Below are 24,513 nucleotides of genomic sequence, written 5' to 3'. Positions count from 1 at the left end.
GTGTCAGTAATTTGATTTTCTTACATATCTATTATGTACCTTGCTGTTTCTAACGTATTACTTCTGTGCATTTTGGCTCTTGATTTATTTTCTGAGCACACAGTGTGCCTGCTGACGTTATTCTGCTGTTTTTATTGTTTTCTCATTGGACTTTTTAAAAATTAAATTCATATTTTTATCAATAAAGTGAAACATTTCTAAGAAATTTTCTTCTGTTTGACTTACATTTTCTTTCAGACTCATTTTTTCCTTTTGCTTTGCATGCTGTGTCTTAACTTTTTCTTTTAATTTTGTTCTGATTCTTGGGATGTGGTTGCTATGATTTCTTTTTTATCTTTTCTCATCATGTGCAGGGGACTACCCAGCCTTCTGTTTGCTCGAACATAGGATGGGTGGATTCTCCTTGGCTCTCTCCTCATCTTGACTGAGAATTGTGCATATTTTGAGGACAGGGTATGTCTCTGTTCACTTTATTTGTAGTATAAAGGCTGGGTGTAGGAGAGGAAGAACCCCCAGGGGCTTTGTACTGCCTTTGTTGAAGTTCCCTGTTCTTCTGGCTCCTCTGAGCCCTGGGATGGATGTGTGAGTTTTGCCAGGCTCACCTGGTGTGGGGGGAATTAATTGTTTTCCCAAAGGGTAGGTGTATCATATTTGGCTCTCAGCATGCCTTTATATAAGGGCTGAGGCCTGGGACATCACAAAGAGTCAGCACCACTTATTCACGTCTCCAGCTGACGTGCTCGTCTTCAGCAGCTCTTTCCACGCCTACCAGTCAAAAAGAGGAAAAAGGAAAGTTTTGGCTCTGTTTCTAACGGTTCTGTGGGTTGTGGGGGAGATGCATATATGTCGTCTGCTCTCAGTATTTCTAATCCCTTCTCCTCTAACTGTTCTGATAAAGTATCTTGACTACGTGTAATTAACTTTTTTCCTTTGCTTACGTCACATCTCCCCTTCCCCGCTCCTTTTTTTTTTTTTTTTTTTTTTTTATTTGCAGGGGTTAGTTCACAAGCTTAGTTCGCAAGTAATTGGGATGCAACTACCTTCCCTCTCCACTTTCATTACAATTTGTAGAAAGACCAAAATGGCCTGCTGTGGCTCTTCCTGCTGTTGGTGCCAAGGTCCTAGGTGGAAGCCAAGGTCTCCTGTGTCTTCCCGAGGTCCCACAGGTTGTCTTCTCAAACCTGGACCTGTGTCTCCTCTGTTTTCTTACCAACTAGCTTCCCTTCTGGAGGTGGCCAGTGGGGCCAGAAGCCACAGGGAGCTAATGTAGAACCTTCCATTTCTTTCCTTGGCCTCCAGTCTGTTGAAGTTCACAGCAGAAGATTATGTCTCCCTCATTGGTCATTTATTGGTGGCAAAATTGTTGCCATTTTCAACTATTTTTGGCACACAGTTTGCAGTGATTGCTGTTTGAGATTAATGTATTTAAAGCATTGTCGTTCCCATGCATCACCTTTAAAATATCAGCACCCTTTGCTCTCATACAGTTGGTTGAGGAATCTTTTACGTGTTTCTTCATATATCTCAGCTTTAGTATCTTCTCTAAAAGCAAAGTCTTGGTCCAGATGGTCCCCAGCCCCTTGCAGTTCTATGCAGATTATTACCAGTAGTAGGTTATTCCACTTCAGCATCAATTTGTTAATTGCTCACCTAGAAAAGACTTGCATGACTTAAACTTATAATAAATACGTCTTCTTGGACAGAAGGAAGAGATGTGGAACCTGGAATTCCCAAGAAGGAGCAGCCTTGGTCACGAGGCACAAAGTGATTCTGGGGAAGGCTAGGTATGCAGAAAATGGCTCACCCGGAGTGCTGGCCAGGCACGGGTATAATCTACAAGGAAGCAAATGCCACATCTTTGTGCTGTAAAACAGTGCTTGGGATGGTCCTTGGGGACGAAATAGATTTCTTGATGTGCAGAGTGTGTGGACTAGGTTATTTATTGTCATTATTGTTTCTTGTCATTATAGTCATCTCAAATACTCTCAAAAATTATTTGTGTTTTAAAAAACACAAGTTTAATAAAACAATTTTTATCAAGTTCAATGAACAAGGACTCAATAATAATATGGGAAGAGGGACAGGTCCACCTAAAAATTGGGACTAATAGAAAGTTAAAACTTGTCAAAAACACTAGGTTTCAGAATGTCCCAAAAGGCAAGGAGAAAGGGGTAAAATAAAGGCCAGAGTCCTCCAGCTGTTCATATTTAGTGAAGAGAAGTCTGTCATCCACTGGGTGAGATGAGCTTTCTCCTAGCACCCAGGGCCTTCATTTAACAGGCACTGAACCACCAAATAAATGATACTCCTCGGATTTACAAGAAATCATGATGCTAAAACTTGACGCTAAAGCTTGAGTATTGTCGTCTCTCAGTGAGAATAAAAGTCCCACTGCACCCCTCAGTAGCAATATAGACTACTCTGTTCTTGGTGCTGTGGGGCTATGTATGTGCCTGTGTGAGTCCATTTTGTTTTTGTGGTTTTTTTAGAGACAGGGTCTCTAAAAAAGCTCAGTAGCCCAAGCTGGTGTGTAGTGGTGTGATCATGGCTCACTGCAGCCTCAAAGTCCTGGCCTCCAGTGATCCTCCCACCTCAGATTCCTGAGTAGCTGGGACTACAGATGCATGCCACCACATCCATCCGGATTTTTCATAGAGACAAAGTCTTGCTTTGTTACCCAGGTTGGCTTCAAACTCCTGACCTCAAGTGATCTTCTGTAAAGATCACTTTACAGCGTGCCTCAGCCTCCCAAAGTTTTGGGATTGCAGGTGTGAGACACTGTACCTGCAAATGACTTCATTTTTGTTTATGGAAATCAGATGCCTGGAACGGTGGCAGGCTTCTTCTCTCCTGCCGTCATTGTCCTGGCTAATGTGGGACCCTCACAGGCTTCATGTGCAGTTTCTTCACCCCTTGATGCCCCTCCCCTCCGCCTCTCTTGGGTCTCTGCAGACTCTACCTGTGGCTGGGAACAGAGGGAGCTCACCAGGGAAAGCTTGGTTTAAATGTAACTCCTGCTGTTTTTCTGTTTCCTTTTTGTCCAGTGGCATATTGGCTTAAACCTACTTCATCTTCCTCTTCTTCTCCTTCTCCTCCTTCTCCCCCTCCCTCTCCTCTCCTCCCCTCTTCTTCCCCCTCCCCTCTTCCTCCCCCTCCCCTCTTCCTCCCACCCCTCTTCTTCTCCCTCCCCCTTCCTCCCCTTTTCACTCCTCTTCTGCCTCCTCTTCCCCTCCTCCCCTCCTCCCTTCCTCCTCTTCCTCCCCCTCCTCCCCTTCCTCCTCTTCCTCCCCTTTCCCCCTCCTCCCCTTCCTCCTCTTCCTCCCCTTTCTCCCTCTCCTCCCCTTCCTCCCCCTCTTCCCTCTCCTCTTTGTCCTCCCCTTCCTCCCCCTCCTCCCCATCTTTCTTCTTTCATCTTCCACCCCATTTTGCTGTTGAAACTATTCTCAAATTTGGTTTTTGGCTGCTTTGTTTCTCTTACCTTCCGTATTCTAGATTTTAAGCCAGCTGGTTACTTCATTGTTTATTTTGCTTGTGATAGCAGGAAGAACCTCATAATAACAAAACTATAGATTTTCTTTGGTCCTTATCTCTAAGCCTCTCTGAGGGGAAAAAGGCAGAATTTTTATGGAAAATATTCTTCACTTTGCTTTAAAAAAAACCTTTCTCAATTCCAAGTTTACTTGATTTTTTATTTTGACTGCTTCCAGCTGGACTGAGAACCCCTTTTCATGTTGCTATATTCCTCCTCAGACTTGACTGGTAATTTTTGTCTTAATGTTCTCTTTCTAACATTTATGATATTTTAATATAGTATCAAGGAAATCTTGTACTTGAATTTTCTTGAGCAGTTCTCTTTTGTTCACTTTTTTGGCCTAGAACCATTAAGATGGTTCTGAAAATCTCAGGAAAATTATTTTAAAGCAATAAGTATAGAATCTTGGAAATTGAAATGAGCCTGGCACGTTAAAGCTAGGCTGGTTTATGCGACAGAAAGGCCTCAGGTCATCAAATGTTGGATCATGATAGAGATTCCTAGTTTCTTTGTGTTCCCCAACAGGAAAATGATATATTTTGCATAGTCTAATCCTCCTGCCTTCCCCAAGCCCCTCTACTTCTCCCATAGGCCATTTCACTATTTGTACACCAGAGCTGCACCAAGAAAGTTGGATGGCAAATGTGTTTGAGAGATACTAATCTATATCATTCATTGTATTTGGATAAAAGTTTCTCTTTGGGGACTTAATAGAAATTGATTTTTATTTCACTCGAGCCAGGGGTTATGTAGGAACATCTATCTAGCCAGGAGTAAAAAATGACCAAATGGCAAATTATCTCATTTTCTGTTTTGAAATGGACAGTTAGGAAAATAGGTCCAAATTGCTTGATTGAGAGTCAAAATTTACTCATTTCTTAACACTGATCAGACTACTCAAATGATGGAATAGAATAATTATATATCAATAAATTTATCTTGACACAGGAGAGGGGAGATGACCCTCTAAACCAAAGGAAGAATGCTGATTTTAAAGCCAGATTTTAGTTAGCCCGACTAACTCTCTTCATTTCCAATTTCTTTGTGCCAAGGAATTTCTTCTTGTAACCATGGAAGACTACAGTGGGAACATCAGGTCTCTTATATGTCATTTCATTTGCATGCGACACTGCTTAAAGCCTAAATAGATGTTCATCACATACCTGAACATTTGTAGTAGAAAATTGACTTAGGAAAGAGTAGTGAGGTGATTTCCTTGCATCTATGCCTTTCTCAGCTGTCAAAGCCTTGCCTCTGCCCTTGTTCATGTGCGTGGTGGCTACTCACCTGTCAAGGCTCAGCCTGAATCCCCCTCCTCCTCAGGCCCCCTTTTCCTGGCACCCAGTGGAAATAACCATACTCTCCTCTCAGCCTTTTAGCTCATTTTACGTCTGTTACCGTGGTTATTGCATCCTGCATTATATTATAGTTCTTTACTTGTCTGTTGCTTCCAAAAAAATCTATAAAGTTCCTGCAGTAGGGAGGGTGACCAGTTGTCCCAACTGGCTTGGGACTGAGAAGTTTTCTAGGATACAGGATTTTCATTGCTAAAATCTAGAAAATTTCAGGAAAACCTGGATGATTGGTTCCACTACAAAGACCATATATGGTCATCCTTTGTAACTCTTCCTTCAGTTAGGATAATTCATTGCACACAAAGGTGCCCAGTAAGTGTTTGTTATTGAATCCATGATTCCTTAGACCATGTAATTATGAGGTATAAAGATAGGTATCCTTAACTGCAAGAAACACAAGTTTCCTCCTCTCTTTCTCTTACCTACGCTGGCAAGATTTCCAACCTTCTCTGGCCCTCTCAGTCTTTCTAGGCATCCTCAGTGATAACTCATACATGTGCAGATGTTAAGTTCAACCTCCACTGGCTGCACAAGCATCAATTGTATGAAGCACACCCATGCTTCTGACAACAGCCAGAGGAGCTATCACTCCGTGATGGCATGGGGCTTCTGCTGCTACCATACCCACCACCATCTCTATCACAGTAACACCATTACATTCCCCAAAAGCCCTGGCTTGAGCTCCCAGTACCCTCAAGTTTTGTTTGCTGTGAAGGAAGCCTTCCCATGGTTTTCGTAGCTCTGTCTCTCTAGAACTCACAGGTGAGTCCACAAGAGCTGGCTGGAGAACAGGACCTACCCCAGGGGTGTGCATCACTTTGACAAGCACACTGCCCCTCTGACAAGTCAGTTGTTTTTACTGAGCCTGTTTTTCCCTCAAGACAGTGATTGAGAACCAAGGTGATTTTGTACACCCACCTCCCCCTGCTCTGGGACATCTGGCAAGGTCTGGAGACTTGTTTGGTTGTCAAATATGGGATAGGTGGGTGCTACTGGCATCCAGTTACTGGAGGACAGGGATGCTGCCACACGTCCTATGGTACACATCATGGCGCCTCCCACAATAAAGCATTAGCGGGTCTAAACTGTTAGCAGTGCAGAGGTTGAAAAAGGCTCCCTTAGGATGAGTTATCACACTAAGGGTACAACCCTTCCTCAAATCAGGCCTCAGATCAGCCTGTCACCAGTCCATCAGACCTGCCCATTCTATCTGGCTGGTTCCCATCAGAAACTCAGGTTGAACAGTCCTTCCCCACAGCCCATTTACATTTGGAGTTTTCTTGTAGCTTTTCCCTTCCACCTGGCCATACCAGCCCCCAGCTTTGTAGTGGGGTCCTAGGCAGTGAGTCCAAAGCTGTCAGACTTAACAGGCGCATCCCTCAGGCGGTCCAGGTGACCTGGGGAGATGACTGCCAGGCAGGTGCTTAGGAAACCTGGCTTTCATGCCTGCCTGCCTCCATAGCTTGGTCAGGTCACTGGAACTCCTTCCCTCACCTGTACGCTAAGACTGTGAACAATGGCCACGTACCTCCCTCCACAGGGCAGGCATGCAGATCAATAACAGAACTCAAAGACCATGAAGGGCTTTTGGCCTCTTGGGAAACAGAAATATAGGTGTCTAAGTGACTGTGATATATGTTTTGTGATAAGAAATATATCTTAATTAGCCTCTGTACTCTCCGTACCCTCTTGTTACAATATCTAGGGGAAGAACTGCTTTATGGGTTTATTTTTTTGTTGGTTTTAAGAAAAAACATCCTAAGAAGAGTTTTTCTGGAATAGAAGCAGAATATTAAGGCCGAGCATGGCGGCTCACACCTTTAATTCCAGCACTTTGGGAGGCCAAGGCAAGTGGATCACCTGAGGTCAGGAGTTCGAGACCAGCCTGGCCAACATGGTGAAACCCTGTCTCCACTGAAAATACAAAAATTAGGTGGGCATGGTGGCGCACACTTGTGGTCCCAGGTACTCAGGAGGCTAGGGTGGGAGGATCACTTGAACCTGGGATGTTAAGGTTGTGGTGAGCCAAGATGGCACCAGTGCCTGGTGACAGAGTGGGACCCTGTCTCAGTCAATCAATCAATCAATCAAAGAATTTTCAGGCTTCCAGGTTCAGGCAGAAGAATGACCCAGTGGGAATGGGGAGCTCAAACACAGAGACCATGGGTAAATGATGAGCTTCCCAGAGGGATCTTAGGAGGTTGAGTTTCCTGAGATTCATGGCAAAGGATCCATAGACAGTGTTACCAAGGTGTTTATAGAGAAGTGCTATCAGAGGCATGTAAGTCTGCCCGAAGGAGCCAAGTACCATGTGTCCGGGTATGAATAACAGTGCAAAGCCAGGAGTTTGAATACACAACGAATGCAATTCTCCTCCATTCTCATGCATTTTATTTATTTATTTAGTTAGTTAGTTAGTTAGTTAGTTAGTTAGTTAGTTACTATTTTTGAGATGGAGTCTTACTCTTTTGCCCAGGCCGGAGTGCACCGGCACCATCTCAGCTCACTGCAACCTCTGGCTCCCGGGTTTGAGTGATTCTCCTGCCTCAACCTCCCAAGTAGTTGGTATTACAGGCCTGCACCACCATGCCTGACTGATTTTTGTATTTTTAATAGATACAGGGTTTCACCATGTTGACCAGGGTGGTCTTTAACTCCTGATCTCAAGTGATCCTCCTGCCTTGGCCTCTCAAAGTGCTGGGATTACAGACGTGAGCCACCACGCCTGGTCTACTTTACTTTTTAAACTTTTGCCTCCAAACCAAAAACATATGGACATAGTCACTCATGTACACACTCTTTCTCACACACACCTTTCCAGTGGATGGAGTCTACTGAGAATTGTTTAGAGCAAAACAAAGATCGTTCAGCCAGCCAGCCATGGTTTTTCATAGTACGAGACTCATATTCTTCTAAAGCGCTTGTTTGTTTTATTATAGAGAGTGATTATAGAGAGTGTTCGTTTTACACAGTACACGGAGAACTCAAGAGCAGACATGTCTTACTCATTTCTTTTTTTTTTTTTTTGAGACGGAGTCTTGCTCTGTCGCCCAGGCTGGAGTGCAGTGGCCGCATCTCCACTCACTGCAAGCTCCGCCTCCCGGGTTCACGCCATTCTCCTGCTTCAGCCTCCCGAGTAGCTGGGACTACAGGTGCCCGCCACCTCACCTGACTAATTTTTTTGTATTTTTAGTAGAGACGGGGTTTCACTGTGTTAGCCAGGATGGTCTCGATCTCCTGACCTCATGATCTGCCCACCTCAGCCTCCCAAAGTGCTGGGATTACCGGCGTGAGCCACCGCGCCCGGCCTACTTTGCCTTTTTTAAGACGCGTCACCTAGTCACAGAGAGTAAAGGTCCAATGCGTCTGTCTTACTGCTTAAAAACAGGAAGTGCTTTGAATGGATTTAAAAATACCGGAGAGGGAGACAGCAAAGATGTTATTAGAAAAATGAGAATGCTGATTCTTCATACTTAGTGGGCGACCCTCTCCGGATTCTAGGATGGATTTTTCCCACTGCATGCACAAATTTCAAGCAGTTTTTCTGGCACTTGTCCTTGTATGTGTGCCTTTATTCTACCCTGGCAGAGGAAGTTAAGGTATTGTCTGGGAAGTTTGTGAAGGGGATCTTTTGTATATACAGGATTTCATTGTTGGTTGGTGATGATTGAGTCTGCAGGGACTGTGGCTAAGTGGGAGCTCCTGGTTTTGAAACATGTCGTTACATCCTAGGCCTCTGTTCCCTATCCTTTGTCTGCTTTTAAACCTCTGCCCTTGCTCTGGGTTGCTGAGGTAGCTCTTTCTTCCTCCAGAAAGAGACAGAATTCTCAGAACCAAGCCTGTGGCCACAGTGAGCCCTGCATGTGTCTTGCCTGGGTCAGTATCATCTTCCCTATTTCTTCCTTGTGGAATTCTCATCTTTCTTACCTCTCCCTTTTGGTCTTTTTCCTTACGGAATAGCCAGCCAGAAAGGTCCTAGATTCCCATCTCTGCTCTTCTTGAAGTTTACTTAGTTTCCTTCAAGACCCTTTTGCACTTTACGAAAAGGTATTTGTTTGTGCTGTGCCTGTCAATGTGAAAACAGGCACCAGACATGCATGTGTTTTGTTTTCCAGGGAGATGTGCATTGAGCAGGATGGGAGAGTCCATCTCACTGTTGTTTACTTTGGGAAAGAAGAAATAAATGAAGTCAAAGGAATACTTGAAAACACTTCCAAGTGAGTACAATACGGAGCCGTCATAAGGAGTCCTGGTAACTGAGCTCAGGAGCACACATTCAAGGCTGAAACTTCTGCTTAGTTTTATTTTTCTTTACACTGTGGGTGAACTGGGATGGATTGATTGCTGGCTGTGTGCAGGGAAAAGTCTGCACTCCTCTTCCCCAGGAGACTACCCTGTCTGACACTGGTTTTCAGTGTGCAGTGGGTGATGACTTGGTCATTGGAGATAAACTGCAGACATCAAGGGTGAGGGGATCATGGGCTTCTTTGAGCTTCCACGTAACTGGATGTTGTCACTTTTAGCACCATAGATGCGGGGACTTCTTTATGTTGCAGAGTAGGAATTAGGGAGAGCACAGCTGTTCAGTGAACTCCATCTCAGCCATAGCTTCAGAGGCTGAGAGTGAAGTCTAGGCTCAGATCTCATCCACTTAGCAAGCTGTCTCACCCTTTGGGCTTTCATTCGTTAAGTATTTTGAGACATTCAGGGGAAACCAGAAATGGCGGCCAAGGCAGGATCCTTGATCAAACTTACTTAGTCGAATACAAATTATTTAACTGAAAGCTTGAGACCTTCAGTTGTACATTTATACCTAGTTCATCAGTTGCATGGGGGAATAAATGTATTCAAAAGCAGCAGAGATGGATTTTTTTTTTTTCCCTATAAAAATAAATGAATAAGTAATCCCCATGGCATCTTCTGCCAGTAAGGAAGCCGGAATGGCACTGCACACTGGCCTGTAGTTTGCCCTGGAGGTTTGCAGGGGGGCGATTTAAGTCATCAGGGTGGGTGGTTTGTAAGCCAGTGAAGCTTTGACTATGGCCAGTGGTATGCAGGGGCAGAAATAGTCTGAGTAGATCCATATGATTGAGATATAAACACTATCCTCTGTTTTGAGTTTCTGGTAAATGGTAATAGGATGATAGTCGAAGGATAAGATTCTAAGACTGAGTGTACTTTTCATGCTTTGTTACTAGTTTTGTATTAATGGGCCCAAGATCTGAATGCTAGTTATAATTGTTCAAGCATTCTTAAGCAGGAGATCAGCAAACTTCAGCTCACTGGCCAAATTTTGTCTTGCACCTGTCTTTGTAAGTAAAGTTTTATTGGAATGCAGGCATGCCCATTTGTTTACATATTATTTGTATCTGCCTTTGTCTACAGCTGTGCAGCTGAGTAGTCATCACAAAGGCTGTGTGACTCACAAAGCCTAAACTGTTCACTGTCTGCCTCTTTACAGACAACTTGTGTCCATCCCTGCTCTAAAGCAATAGTGAGTTGAGTTTAAAACCAGCAACAACTTAAAGCTATGCCTGTGTCTAAGATCAAATAGAATAAAATAATTGAATATCCTGAATGCAAGTGAAATAGAAATTCCTTGACTCCAGTGCATTACAATGTTCTTAGAAACGAAGAACGTGAATGATGTAAATTCATGTCCCCTGCCCTGTGGGTAGGTTTTAACATCTCTGTCAGTGTAAGTCCTAGACATAGGTTCTTTAAAGTTTCCCAGATGATTCTAATGTGAAGCCACAATTGAGAACAATTGTACCACAAGGTGGTAGTCCACCTGGGAGCTGCTCCCTCAACTGCAGCCAGCTGGCTGCCCCACCCCGAGAGATTTTAAGCAGCTCCCCAGGTGACTCTGAAGTGCAGCTAGGCTTGACAGCCTCCTTCCTACTGGGTATGGCAGATTTCCAGCACATCAAAGAGTGACCAGATGTTTGCTGAGGGTTACAGGTAACCAAATTTACATGAGTCCCATGGGTAAGTAGAAGGACAGTTTAGACCCCTTGTAGTAACTGGAATGCTTAAGGTCATACTTTCATCGATACATTTTTCTCCATATCAAATTACCTGGCAAGCTGAATTCTCAACCAGAAGGTGGCTTGGTAAGCAGAGAATGCATAGAATCTGAGTAAGAAAAGTAAAATCATTCGAGTGGTAGAGACGGTTTGCCTCCAACTTTGGCAAACATCTAGTCATCAATCTATCCAGTTCGCTTCATGCTAGAGACCAGGTTGGTTGGTGTTTAAAGTAACGCTACGTAAACTTTGGCAAAATTAACCTGAACTTCTTAAGTTGTGTACGTATAGGCCTATACCTGGTATATGTATATAGTTGTATATGTATATACCTATACCTATACCTAGTTGACTAGTTGCATAGGGAATAAAATAAATAATTTTTTGGTGTTGATATCCTCATTCTATTAACCAGTGATATCTGTAGTGTCGATGTCACTGATGCTTTGGGCCATGTCCTGCCTTCTCTTAGGGTGTTGCTGGTCAGGCCACCGCTCCTAGGAATGCCCAGACCTCTGCAGCCAGCCTGAGTTGACTTCACTCTACCATACCACACTCCACCTTCCAGATCAATCTTCCTACCTCCCCCACTGCCTTAGACTCGTCCCCAGATGGGCTGTTGCTTTTAATCCTGTCTTTACGACTTACTGCTCCCCAGTCAAACTGGGAGCAGAATTGGATGTTTGTCTTCACTCCCATTATTCTCCTTTCTTGGGGGTTCCTTCTACCCTCCTTTTTGTTAACTCAAACCTCAACCCCCATCACTCTCCACCTAAGTTCCCATCTCTGGAGCTCTTTCTGACTCCCAGTCCTTTACGCTCTGAATTCCAACTGTACTCACTTTCTACACCTCTTATATCTGGCACTTGGTGTAAATTTGATGATTTACATTTCTTCCTGTTGTGCTAACTTTGCAACTAGATTATAAGCTGCTGAATAAGTAGTACTATGTCTCGTGACTCCTTAATTCCAGCACTTAGCACAACACCATGCAGAGAAAATGTTCAAGGTTTGTTCATCAAGAGAAAAATAATGCCAGGTATATAGTATATTTGTGCACATAGTAATATATTTTGTTTCTTTTTGAGGCAAGGTCTCGCTCTGTCACCCAGACAAGAGTGCAGTGGTGTGATCATACCTCATTAAAGCCTCCAACTCCTGAGCTCACGTGGTCTTCCCAACTTAGCCTCTTTAGTAGCTGGGACTACAAGCATGTGCCACCATGCCTGGCTTATTTATATATATATTTTTTGTGGAGACAATGTCTCCCTGTGTTGCCCAGGCTGGTCTCAAACCCCTGACCTTGAGCAATCAATCCTCTTGCCTCATCCTCCCAAAATTCTGGGATTACAGGTGTGATCCTCTACACCCAGCCTCCCATAGTAATCTATATATAAGCTTATACACGAAATTTTATTTAAACATTTTAAAATTATTTTTAAGGTAATAAAACTTTTGTTCAGAGGGGTCTTATTTCTGAATAATATAACTTGCATAAATTATAGTATTTAATATTCGTTACCTGATGAGATAGACACTGCTGTGGGCCCTACTTCATAGATGAAGAAACTGAGGCTTAATGAGGATGTTACTCAGGCCGTGGTCTCTGCCATATGGGAGAGCCAGAATCAGAGCCTCGTGTTAAGTTCCAGACTCATAGTGTTAGCATACCACCACATTTTCACTCTAATATGCTCGCTCCTAAAACCCATAGTTGTTGGTTGAAAGTAGTAAGATTTATAGTCACACTCAATGAAATTTATGTTATTTGGAAATCAGTATTGTGATTAAGCTGTTCTAAATCCAGTTAAATACATGTGCTTCAATATCTTTTTAAAAATCTTGTTTAGTGACCAGTATGCAATATGTTACACTCTCTCTCCCTCGGTTTATTCTTACTCACTTGAGCTTTGCATTGCAGTTGATTGCTATAGATCAGTGTTCTGCAAACTCCAGTTTGTGATTTATTAGAGGGTTGTGAAATCGATTTTGTGGCTTATGTCCAGTTTTTAAAAAGTGAAGCAGAATAGGATAGAAAATATCAGAGTGAATCACAAGTAGTAAGGATAGATATTCTTTCATGAAAGTTTAATTTCAGTGTGTGTGCGTGTGTGTGTGTGTGCTGCATCAGGATGTGTAATATATTCCTTTGTAAGGATCATGGTCAAAATGCTTAAAAGCTACTACCATAGACAGAAGTACAAATCGGTTCTCAATATCTGATTCTTATTCTATAGATTTTTCCAAGCTTCAGTTAATCTCAGATTAGCTCAGTGGTTCTTCAATATAAACATGCTTTGGAATAACCTGTGGTGCTTTTCAAAATGGAGATTCCTTGGACCCAGGCTCAGAAATCCTGAATCAATGAGCCTGAGATGAAGCCTGGGAACCATCACTGAACTGGTTCCACATGTGAAGCTGATGTGGGTGGTTCATGGACCATACTGTAAGAAATACTGCTTTAGGTAGATGCTTGCTTGGAGCTGTGTAATAGGAAATTTTTTGTTGTTGTTGTTTTGTTTTTTTGAGACGGAGTCTCACTCTTTTGCCAGGCTGGATTGCAGTGGGACAATCTCGGCTCACTGCAACCTCCGCCACTTGGGTTCAAGCGATTCTCCTACCTCAGCCTCCCAAGTAGCTGGGACTATAGGTGCTTGCAACCACACCCAGCTAGTTTTTGTATTTGTATTTTTTATTATTTATTATTTTTTTTTTTTTTTGAGACGTAGTCTCACTGTGTCGCCCAGGCTGGAGTGCAGTGGCCGGATCTCAGCTCACTGCAAGTTCCGCCTCCTGGGTTTACACCATTCTCCTGCCTCAGCCTCCCTAGTAACTGGGACTACAGGCGCCTGCCACATCACCCGGCTAGTTTTTTTATACTTTTTTAGTAGAGACAGGGTTTCACCGGGTTAGCCAGGATGGTCTTGATCTCCTGACCTCGTGATCCACCCGTCTCGGCCTCCCAAAGTGCTGGGATTACAGGCTTGAGCCGCCGCACCCGGCCCGTTTTTGTATTTTTAATAGAGATAGGGGTTCACCTTGTTGGCCAGGATGGTCCCGATCTCTTGACCTCGTGATCCACTCGCCTTGGCCTCCCAAAGTCCTGGGATTACAGGTGTGAGCCACGGTGTCTGACCGGAAAAATTTTTTTAATGTAACTGGTAGATGAATTGGCATTTACTACATTGTAAGTTGACATTTACTGCATTGTAAGTTCATCTTTGCCCAGTCACAAGGACACGAAAGCATCCTTCAGAGGAATCATGTCTGAGATTGAGATGGTAGAAATGAGGCACCGCCCTGCCAGAGAGTGTCTGTGATGCTAGGAGAGGGTTGTTGTCATTATCAGGGACCTACCTTGCCAGTGGTTGTGTCAGCATTTCACACCTCTTTGAAAGTATTTGACAGATACCTCCAGGAAGATTTTATCTGGGGGAAATGGTTTATTCCAGGATTTTTGTTTGTTCATTTTCAGAAATTTGAGAAGCATTGTTGATTTGCTTTTATTTTTTTTTTAAACAAGGATTTTTAGATAACCATCTCATTTCCTAAAATGAAATAAGCTGCACAGTAGATCTCTCCCAAGCAGATAATTAGTCTCAGACCCTGGGAAACAGGGGCAGGGAGTTGCACCTTGCAGATGACAGCAGTATCTCAGGCCTCTGACCATCTCACCTGGCATTTGCCAGAGGCTGAGCTAAGCATGATTCTGCTTGGTGTGCCAACTCTTTATGGAGATGTGCCTGCATTCTGAATTGTTTACTGTGGATTTGAATACACCATATAAATTATGTTATTGTAAAAATGTTAATTTCCTGAGTATGATTACTATATTTTTCTAATGAACCAGAAAAGTATCTTGCTTCTTGGGAGATACATGTCTTCAAAGGTGAAGTTGCCTTGATATCTGAAACTAACTCTTAAATGCTTCAGAGAGAGAAAAAAAGCAAATATGGCAAAATGTTAACACTTAGTGAATGTAGCCAAGGGTGTGTGGGTACTTATTATACTATTCTTATGGCTTTTCTGAAGGTTTAGAATTTCTCCAGATAAACATGTGGGGAAGATACATTGTGAAAAACAATGAAGTGATATTAGTACATGCAGTGGAATAGAATGCACTGTTTAAAAGAAGAGTCAGAGCAGTGAAAGTGGAGTAAAGACCTGTGCAAATACTCCTCTCCACAGAAGCAGTAAGAAAATTGGAAAAAAAAATGGAATCACTTTTCTCAGAACTCTAGAAATTAACCAAAGTTTCCAACAATCTGGAGAGCATTTATCCAAGAAACATGGATGAATTTTGGTGTGAAAGGGAGCTTTGTGGAGGTTTAACTTGCCCTATTCCCATCCGCAACTCCAGCTCTCTGGTAACCTGGAAATCCAACAGCCCACAAGCACAGTGATCACCACAGCCTGGCAGCCAGTGGTGGAACAAAATGGGGTTGGAGATCCTTTAAAGCGGGGGTGTCCAATCTTTTGACTTCTCTGGGCCACATTGAAAGAATTGTGTTGGGCCATACATAAAATATACTAAAACTAATGATACCTGAAGAGCTAAAAATAAAATCTCATAATGTTTACGGAAAGTTTATGAAGTTGTGTTGGGCTGCATTCAAAGCTGTCCTGGGCCACATGGGTTGGACAAGCTTGCTTTAAGGCATCACAGCTGGAGAGTTGTCACTATTTGAACTGTCTGGAGGTTCCTTGGAAGACACCGCTCACAAGATTGTCTTTTTGTGACCTGACTCAGAGCTCTTCCAATGCAGAAAGTATTTTCTTCAGGGAGAGCATTTGTCTAAAACAATTATAGGAAGTGTTTAACTTTGTGGCTGCCTGAGACAGTGGTTAAGAGTTGGGGCAAGCAATAGACTAATCAAAAAGCTTAAAAGGAAAGTCTGGGAGATTAGATATTCATAGGGCCTTTGGAAAGCTCCAGCACATTCCCGAAAACCTAAGGACCATGTGCATCTCTAGGGCTATGCTCCTACTTAAAACCCAAGTATGTCCTAAGCTTCCACTTGTGGCTGACCTTCAGTCTCTGTGGAACCAAGAAGTAAAGGATAAATAAGTCATTGACTGCCTGGCTGAGTGTTGAAAGTGTATCCCAATATGCAAACAGAACACCTCAGCAAAATCAGAGAGACTTACTGGTTCCAGCCATTTCAGGAAATTGTCCACTCATTAGCTGACCATTAAGTGGTCACACAACAAAGAACTGAGACTTTACAGAATTAGTTCAAAAAGTTCACTAAACGAACAACAACAAACCTGGGGGAAGGAGGAGATTCTAATTTCTAGGCTCGCCATAATACATTTTTTAAAATGTTCAATTGTTAGCAGAAATTATGAGACATGTGAAGAAACTAAGGCTCATGCACAAGAAATAAAAAATTGGTCTTTAGAACTTATCCTTGGCCGGGCGCGGTGGCTCAAGCCTGTAGTCCCAGCACTTTGGGAGGCCGAGACGGGCGGATCACGAGGTCAGGAGATCGAGACCATCCTGGCTAACACGGTGAAACCCCGTCTCTACTAAAAAATACAAAAAACTAGCTGGGTGAGGTGGTGGGCGCCTGTAGTCCCAGCTACTCGGGAGGCTGAGGCAGGAGAATGGCGTAAACCCGGGAGGCGGAGCTTGCAGTGAGCCGAGATCCGGCCACTGCACTCCAGCCCGGGAGACAGAGCGAGACTCCATCTCAAAAAAAAAAAAAAAAAAAAAAAAAAAAAAGAACTTACCCTTGTGGAAGCTCAGATGTTTGACTTAATAGACAAAAAATTTTAATCAGTTGTATTAAGTATGTTCACAAAAGTAAAAGAAATCACATTTAAAGAACTGAAGTATATGAAAAACATGTTATACTAAGTAGAGAATATCAACAAGGAAGTAGAAGCTATTTAAAAGGACCAAATAGAAACCCTAGTGTTGAAAAGTACAATAACACAAATGAAAAATTAATAAGGAAGAGGAGGCTTAACAGCAGGTTTGCAGAAGCAAAAGAAATAATTGGCGAACTTCAAGATAAGCCAATTGCAATGACTCAGTCTCCGAAGAAACAGAAAAAAGAATGAAGAAAATGAGCAAACCTGAGATTCCTGGGATACTATCAAGCATACAAACATACGAATAATGGGAGTCAAGAAGGGGATAGAGAAGGGGGCATAAAAGTATTTGAAGAAATAATGGCCAAAAGTTTCTCAAATTTGATGGAAAACATTAATCTACGTATTTAATAATCTTAACTCCAAATAGAATAAATTCAAATAAATCCACATTAAACTTATAATCACATTTTTGAAATTCAAAGACAGAGAAAGAGAAACAACTCATCCAATACAATGGATCCTTGGTAAGATTAGTAGCTGAATTCTCATCAGAAACAATGGAGGCCAGAAAGTGGGATGACATATTCAACATGAGAAAAAGACTTCAACTAATAATTCTATTATCAGCAAAACCATTCCATACAAATGAAGCCAAAATTAGGGCATTCCCAGATAAACAAATGAAGAGACTTAATCACTAATAAACATGCCCTGTATGAAATACTAAGAGGAGTCCTTGGGGCGGACATGAAAGGACACTAGAGAAATCCACTTGAAGACAAAGATTGCCATTGAAGTAACTATATAGGCAAATATAAAAGACAGTATAAATGTATTTTTGTTTGTGACTCTTTTTTTGTGCTGATTTAAAAGACAGCTGCATACAAAAAAATTATAAATCCGTGTTGATGGGCACACAGTGCACAAAGATGTAATATTAATACAATAACAGCACAAGAATGGAGAGGGAAGAGAGGAATAGAAAATCTGACTAGACTTATAACAAGCAAATGGATTGGTTTAATTAAAAAAAAGAACTCTCCACAGAGAAAAGCCCAGGCTTCACTGCTGATTTCTACCAAGTGTGTAAAGAATTAGCACTAGTGTGTCAAAAACTGTTTCAAAAAAATTAGAAGAGGAGAGAACACTTTCCAACTTATTTTTTGAGGCCAGCATTACCGTGATAACCTAACTAGACAAAGACAGAACAAGGAAAGAAAACTATAGACCAGTATCCTTACGAATATAAATGCAAAACCCTCAACGAAACACTAGCAAACTGAATTCAACAACATAAAAAAAAATTATACGCTATTACTGTGATTTTTTTTTCAAGAATGCAAGGTTAGCTCAATATACAAAAATCAATGAAATATGCCATATTAATAGACTCAAGGACAAAAATCACATGATGATCTCAGTATGCATAGGAAAAGCATTTGTTAAAAATCCTCAAACTAGGACTAGAAGAGAACTTCTTTAACCTGATAAAGGACACATACAAAAAAAACCATCTACGAAAAACATCATACTTAATGGTGAAATACTGAATGTTCTCCCCATAAGATCAAGAACAAGACAAAGGTGTCTGCTTTCACTACTATTCAATATTGTACTGGGTATTCTAGCCAGGACAGTTGGATAAGAAAAAGAAATAACAGTCATGCACATTGGAAAGGAAAAAGTAAATGCTCTTCACAGATGATATAATCTTCTATATAGAAAATTACAAGGCATCCACAAAACTATTAGAGCTAATAACAAATTCAGTAAAGTTGTGAGGTACAATATTGATATACAAAGGTTAATTGTATTTCTACACACGAGTGATAAGCAATCTGAAAATGAAATTAAGAAAACAATTTTCATAGTAATATAAAAAGGTTTAAAAACATATAAATGAACGTAACAAAAAAGTGCAAGAATTTTATGCTGAAAACTACAACACAACTTTGAAAGGAATTAAAGAAGGCCTAAATAAATGGAAAGACATCTCATGTTCATTAATATTCTTCAGATGACAGTGCTCATTCGATTGATCTGTAGTTTCAGTACAATCCCTATTAAAATCCGAGATGACTTTCTTTGTAGAAATGGACAAGCTGATTCTAAAATTCACATGGAAATGCAAGGGCCCAAAATAGACCAATCTTAGGAGAACAAAATTGGAGGACTCATACTCTCAATTTCAAAACTTACTATAGAGTTACAGTATTAAGACTTTGCTATTGGTATAAAAATATACATATAGATCAATGGATGGAAAGCAGAGTTCAGAAATAAACCTATACATTTATGGTCATTTGATTTTTAACAAGGGTGCCAGATCATCATATGGGGGAAAGAATCATCTTTTTAAGAATGGTTCTGGGATGACTGGATATTTGTGTGCAGAGAATGAAAGTTGCTTTCTGTAGTTGATAGGTATACATCCACCATATATACAAAACTTGAGGTCAAAATAGATCAAAGACTTAAATGTAAGAGCTATCATTATCAAAGTTCTAGGAGAAAACATAGGTGTAAGTCTTCATGACCTTGAATTAGGCAGTGATTTCTTGGATGTGATTTTTAAACCCTAGCAACTAGAGAATAAGCAGATAAATTGAACTTTATCAAAATTAAAAACTTTTATGCTACCATAAAAGTGAAAAGACAGCTTATATAATGGGATAAAATATTTACAAATTGTAATCTCATAAGGGTCTATATTCAATAACTAGAGAGAGAATTTAACAGTAAAAAGACAAATAACCCAATTTAAAAATGAACAAAAGACTTGGATGTACATTTCTCCAAAGATGATACACAAGTGGCCAATAAGCATAGGACAAGATGGTCAACATCATTAGTCACTAGAAAAATGCAAATCAAACCTACAATGCAAACCACACCCACCAGGATGGATGTAATCCACAAGTCAGTCACAAGTGTCTCTGAGGAGGCAGAGAAATTGAACTCTTGTCTATTGCTCTTGCAAATGAAAAATGGAATAGCCGCTGTAGAAAACAGTGTGGCAGTTCCTTACATGGTTAAACATAGTATTATTATCTGATCCAGCAGTTCTGGTCCCAGCTATATACCCAAAAGAACAGAAAATAAGTATTGAAACAAATAACTGTACATGAGTGTTCCTAGTTGCATTATTCATAATATCCAAAAGTTAGAAACAGCTCAAATATCCACCAGCTGATGAATGAAAAGCAAAATATGACATAGTCATACAATGGAATATTATTCAGGCATAAAGAGAGTGAAGTACTAATATATGCTACAATGGGATGAACCTTAAAAACATTATGATAAATGAAACTAGCCAGGTATAAAAGGTCAATAATGGCCAGATGCAGTGGCTCATGCCTGTAATCCCAGCCCTTTGGGAGGCTGAGGCAGGCAGATCACCTGAGGTCAGGAGTTTGAGACCAGCCTGGCCAATATGGTGAAACCCCGTATCTACTAAAAATATAAAAATTAGCTGGGTGTGGTGTGGTGGTTCACACCTGTAATCCCAGGTACCTGGGAGGCTGAGGCATGAGAATCGCTTGAAACTGGGAGGTGGAGGTTGCAGTGAGCCAAGATTGCACCACTGTACTCCAGCCTGGGTGACAGAGTGAGACTCTGTCTCAAAAGAAAAACAACAACAAAAAAGGTTGATAATGTATAATCCCATTTATAGGAAATATTCTTTATACATAAATTCATGAGGACAGAAAGTAGATTAACAGTTGCCAGGGGCTGGGGATATGAGGGCATTGGAAGTGACTGTTTCATGGGTGTAGGATTTCCTTTTGGGGTGATGAAAATGTTTTGTAACTAGAAAGACATGATGGTTTACAGCATTGTGAATGTACTAAATGACACTGATTTATACACTTTAATATTTTATGTTGTGTGAATTTTAACTCAATAAAAAGCATACATATAAATATACATGCATGCATACACACACACACACATCATGTCTTAAATTAGAAGGGTGTTTTGTCCTAATCAATGTCTTAAAAGCCTTGTGACCTCTGCAGAGCCAGGCATACTTTTCCTCTGTGGAACCAAATTGAACATGCTGCTGTATATTAGTTTATTTAAAACATAAAAGGAGCATTGTACTTAATAATGTAAAAGCGCAGTATCCACTATTTGCCAGTCCCTATGTAGGGCAGCTTGCTCCAGGCTTTTTGAGGAAAGTCTCTGATATGGTTTGGCTGTGTCCCCACCCAAGTCTCATCTTGAATTGTAGCTCCCATAATTCCCACGTGTTGTAGGAGGTACCTGGTGAGAGAGAATTTAATCATGGGGGGCATTTTCCCCCACACTGTTCTCGTGGTGGTGAATAAGTCTCATGAGATCTGATGGTTTTACAAGGGGAAACGTCTTTTGCTTGGTTCTCATTCTTTCTCATCTGCCGCCATGTAATACATGACTTTGCTCCTCCTTTGACTTCCACCATGATTGTGAGGCCTCCCCAGCCACATGGAACCGTGAGGCAGTTAACTTCTTTCCTTTAGAAATTACCCAGTCTTGGATATGTCTTTATTAGCAGTGTGAAAACAGTCTAATACAGACTCCGATGCTAGTGTACATTCGGGTATTGTGTGGGAAACAGAGGGATGCATGCCTCAGGGTGCAGGGCAAGACAGGAGCTAGGAATTATCCATCCAGACTTTACAGAGCAAGGAGAAACGGCACATGCAACGAGCTAAGTCTGAGGATGGAGGCCTCCTGCAGGGGATCCAGAGGAGAAGGAGGAAGGATTTTGACCTCATAAGGTAGCAGCCTCGAGCCTCTACCCAGGTTCTCTATGTGTGTTGTCCTACACCTACGGTGAGACTGCTTTCCTCACCTGGGGCACAGGGGTATTCACTGATTAGGAAGGAGGCTTCCCTTCCTCACTTGCCTTGTGCACAGTCACTCACACTTCCCTGTGGCAAAGGTGCAAGAGGGCTTGATATGGTGTTCAGATTGCCACCCCCTTATTTTCTTTTCTTTCTTTTTTCTTTTCTTTTTTTTTTTTTTTTTTTTGAGATAGAGTCTTGCTTTGTCACCCAGGCTGGAGTGCAGTGGCACAATCTCGGCTCACTGCAAGCTTCGCCCCCTGGGTTCACACCATTCTCCTGCTTCACCCTCCCAAGTAGCTAGGACTACAGGCGCCCGCCACCACATCTGGCTAATTTTTTGTATTTTTAGTAGAGATGGGGTTTCACCCATGTTAGCCAGGATGGCCTCGATCTCGTGACCTCGTGATCTACCCACCTTGGCCTCCCAAAGTACTGGGATTACAGGCGTGAGCCACTGCACCTGGCCGCAACCCCTTATTTCTCTAAGAAGACTCCATGCTGGAGGCCTCATGTCAGATGTTTAAATCTCACCATTTTTCTTTGCATCAGCAAATTTGTTTGGTACCTGCTAAAGCTGGCTTTGATTTCTCAATTTAAAACACAAGCAAACAAAACAAAATTATATGCATTCAGTGAGAAAGAAAAGACAATCTGAGGATGTAGCCTGGAAGATGGTGAATACTAATCAGCTGATGCCTGCATTGTGACCATTCTGAGATTCAGAGACATTCATTTGCTCTTCTTAATGAACTGTGCCTCATGCTGACATGAAGTTTTAGAACCAATGGAAAGGCAAAAATGAAGTTCCTAAAGAAACTTGCTAAAACAGGCTTAAAGAAGCTCAGAATCTAGGCAGTTCTAAATTAATCATTTAAAGTGCCTACTGTGAAAAATTGGATAACATGTTCAGCTCTGAATTCTTCACTGTATTCCAATATCTTCAAGAAGTAGAACTCATAAGTGATTTCAGTATTTAGAGCTGTGAGACTGAAAATCATACATTGGATATGATACTAGTTTTCTGTGTGAATTTTTAAAGATTTTTTTAAATGAAGGGCTGTTGTGAGAAGCGTAACATTAGGAGACTATCCTCGCAGTTGTGGGGAAAAGTCTGTATTAGAGTAAATCACACTAGACAGGAAGATCTATCATTTTTAATCCAGCAATTCTGGGAAAGGCAAGTCAATTAGGGAAATTAAATCTCCGGCAGAAACAGTAGCTTTCTCAGGTCATTATAACCTCTATAAAAATGACTTTGTGTAACTTAGAGGAGTCTCCATGTGCCAGATTTATTATACAAAAACAGGAATTGAGTGGGAAATGGAAGAGTTTTGTCGGTTGATAATACAGTTCAAGAAAAGAAGAAATAATTATGAGCAAATCATGGGATCTTAGAGGAGCTGCACGTTCAGTTTCATAACAGGAAATAATGTAATATAAAAGGTAGTGCCCCCATCCGACCATGATAAATGCACATTTCTTTGCCATTACTGTAGGGCAACACTAAACATTATATTTCTTTGGATGAGTAACTTCAATAGTTTGAACCATATTGCATTGTATTTTTCTCATCTCTTTTCTGTTATTTACATATTTTTCATCTTCTTAAAAGCTGGGGTTTGTGCCTGTCCTTCAGAATCCATTGGTCACAGCCTCTTTCTGATGTTGGAGGTGGGGATATACACAAGGGAGCAGTTTCTCTGGTGCCCCTCTGAGTGGGCTGAGCTTTCTTTGACAGGGAGGCATCTCCATGCAGCACCCCCCTTCAGATCTTCAGGACAGATCTGAAATGTGCCTGTGTTTTCCATTTGTTCAGCTCTTGATTCGTGCAGTGTATGTTGGTCACCCTGTGTGTGCCGTTTATTGCACAGTGCTGGATAATCTCCAAAGGCAGAAAAAAAGTAAGGCAATTGCTGTCCTTGAAGGGTGTGGAGTCTGCTAGAGCAGCTCATACAGGTCTGTGCAAGCAAAGGCACTTGAAGGCACCAGGACACAGGAACAAAGGCAGGACTGGGTCAAATGTTGGGAGCTCAGAGTGTGCACTACGAGTTTGTGGCGGGGCACAGGAGGGGCGGTGATGCTTGGCATGGGCCTTAAAGACTGAGTGATATTCGCGGGAGTAGATGCAGAACACGCATTCGGGGAAGAGAACAGTGAGAAGATAGGAGGCCCCAGCCATGCCCATACCTTGGTGAGTTGTCTGTTATATAAACCAAAAAGGGACTGAGGGAAGGCTCAGTCTATCCAAGTTTTATTTAGCCAAGGTTGAGGATGCGCCGAGGAAAATCGCAAGCCACAGGAGCATCTGCAACCTCTGCTTTTTCCAAAGGGGGTTTTGTCCACTTGGGTATTTAAAGGGGAAAGAACGAGGAGGACCAAATGGATGGAGAGCAGGCAGTGAGGTCGACGCTTCCACTCTTGTGAGGCTCTGATTAGCCTCAGTAATTCTCTGTTTTACATGTGAAAAGGGGGAACAAAGGAACAAATGGATTCTGCATTGCCTCATGCTCAGTAAATCTACATTTTGCATCTGAAAAAATGAACACACGTAAAAGGAGGGAGTCAAGAAAATGAGACTGTGACATGGGGTTATGAAGTTACAGCTTCTGTCAGTGAACAGCAGGAAAATAGCTTTTGTGTTTGTTTGTGTTTTTGAGATGGAATGTGGCTCTTTTGCCCGGGTTACAGTGAAATGGCATGATCTCAGCTCACAGCAACCTCCATTTCCCAGATGCAAGCAATTCTCCTGCCTCAGCCTCCCGAGTGGTGGGGATTACAGGTGCCCACCACCACACCTGGCTAATTTCGTATTTTTAATAGAGATGGGGTTTCACCTTGTTGGTCAGGCCGGTCTCAAACTCCTGACCTCAAGTGATCTGCCCATCTCAGCCTCCTAAAGTGCTAGAATTGCAAGCATGAGCCACTGCGCCTGGCCAGGAGAACAG

General features: G+C 41.9%; 1 protein-coding gene across 13 annotated transcripts in view; it reads left to right on the top strand.

Annotated features, from left to right (window-relative positions):
• The window catches only part of CSGALNACT1 (chondroitin sulfate N-acetylgalactosaminyltransferase 1), a 364,179-nt gene that overhangs the window by 317,191 nt on the left and 22,475 nt on the right, over nucleotides 1-24,513 (top strand). For all 13 annotated transcript variants that reach the window (XM_030937623.1, XM_030937624.1, XM_010363491.2 and 10 more), the window contains one exon: nucleotides 9,003-9,104. In XM_030937623.1, coding sequence (XP_030793483.1) covers nucleotides 9,003-9,104 — 102 coding nt within the window. The remainder of the gene's footprint in view (nucleotides 1-9,002; nucleotides 9,105-24,513) is intronic.

Source organism: Rhinopithecus roxellana, chromosome 9 (genome assembly GCF_007565055.1).
Source record: "Rhinopithecus roxellana isolate Shanxi Qingling chromosome 9, ASM756505v1, whole genome shotgun sequence".
NCBI classification, from domain to species: Eukaryota; Metazoa; Chordata; class Mammalia; order Primates; family Cercopithecidae; genus Rhinopithecus; species Rhinopithecus roxellana.
The sequence above is the reverse complement of the archived record's forward strand: the minus strand, read 5'-3'. Positions and strand labels throughout refer to the sequence as shown.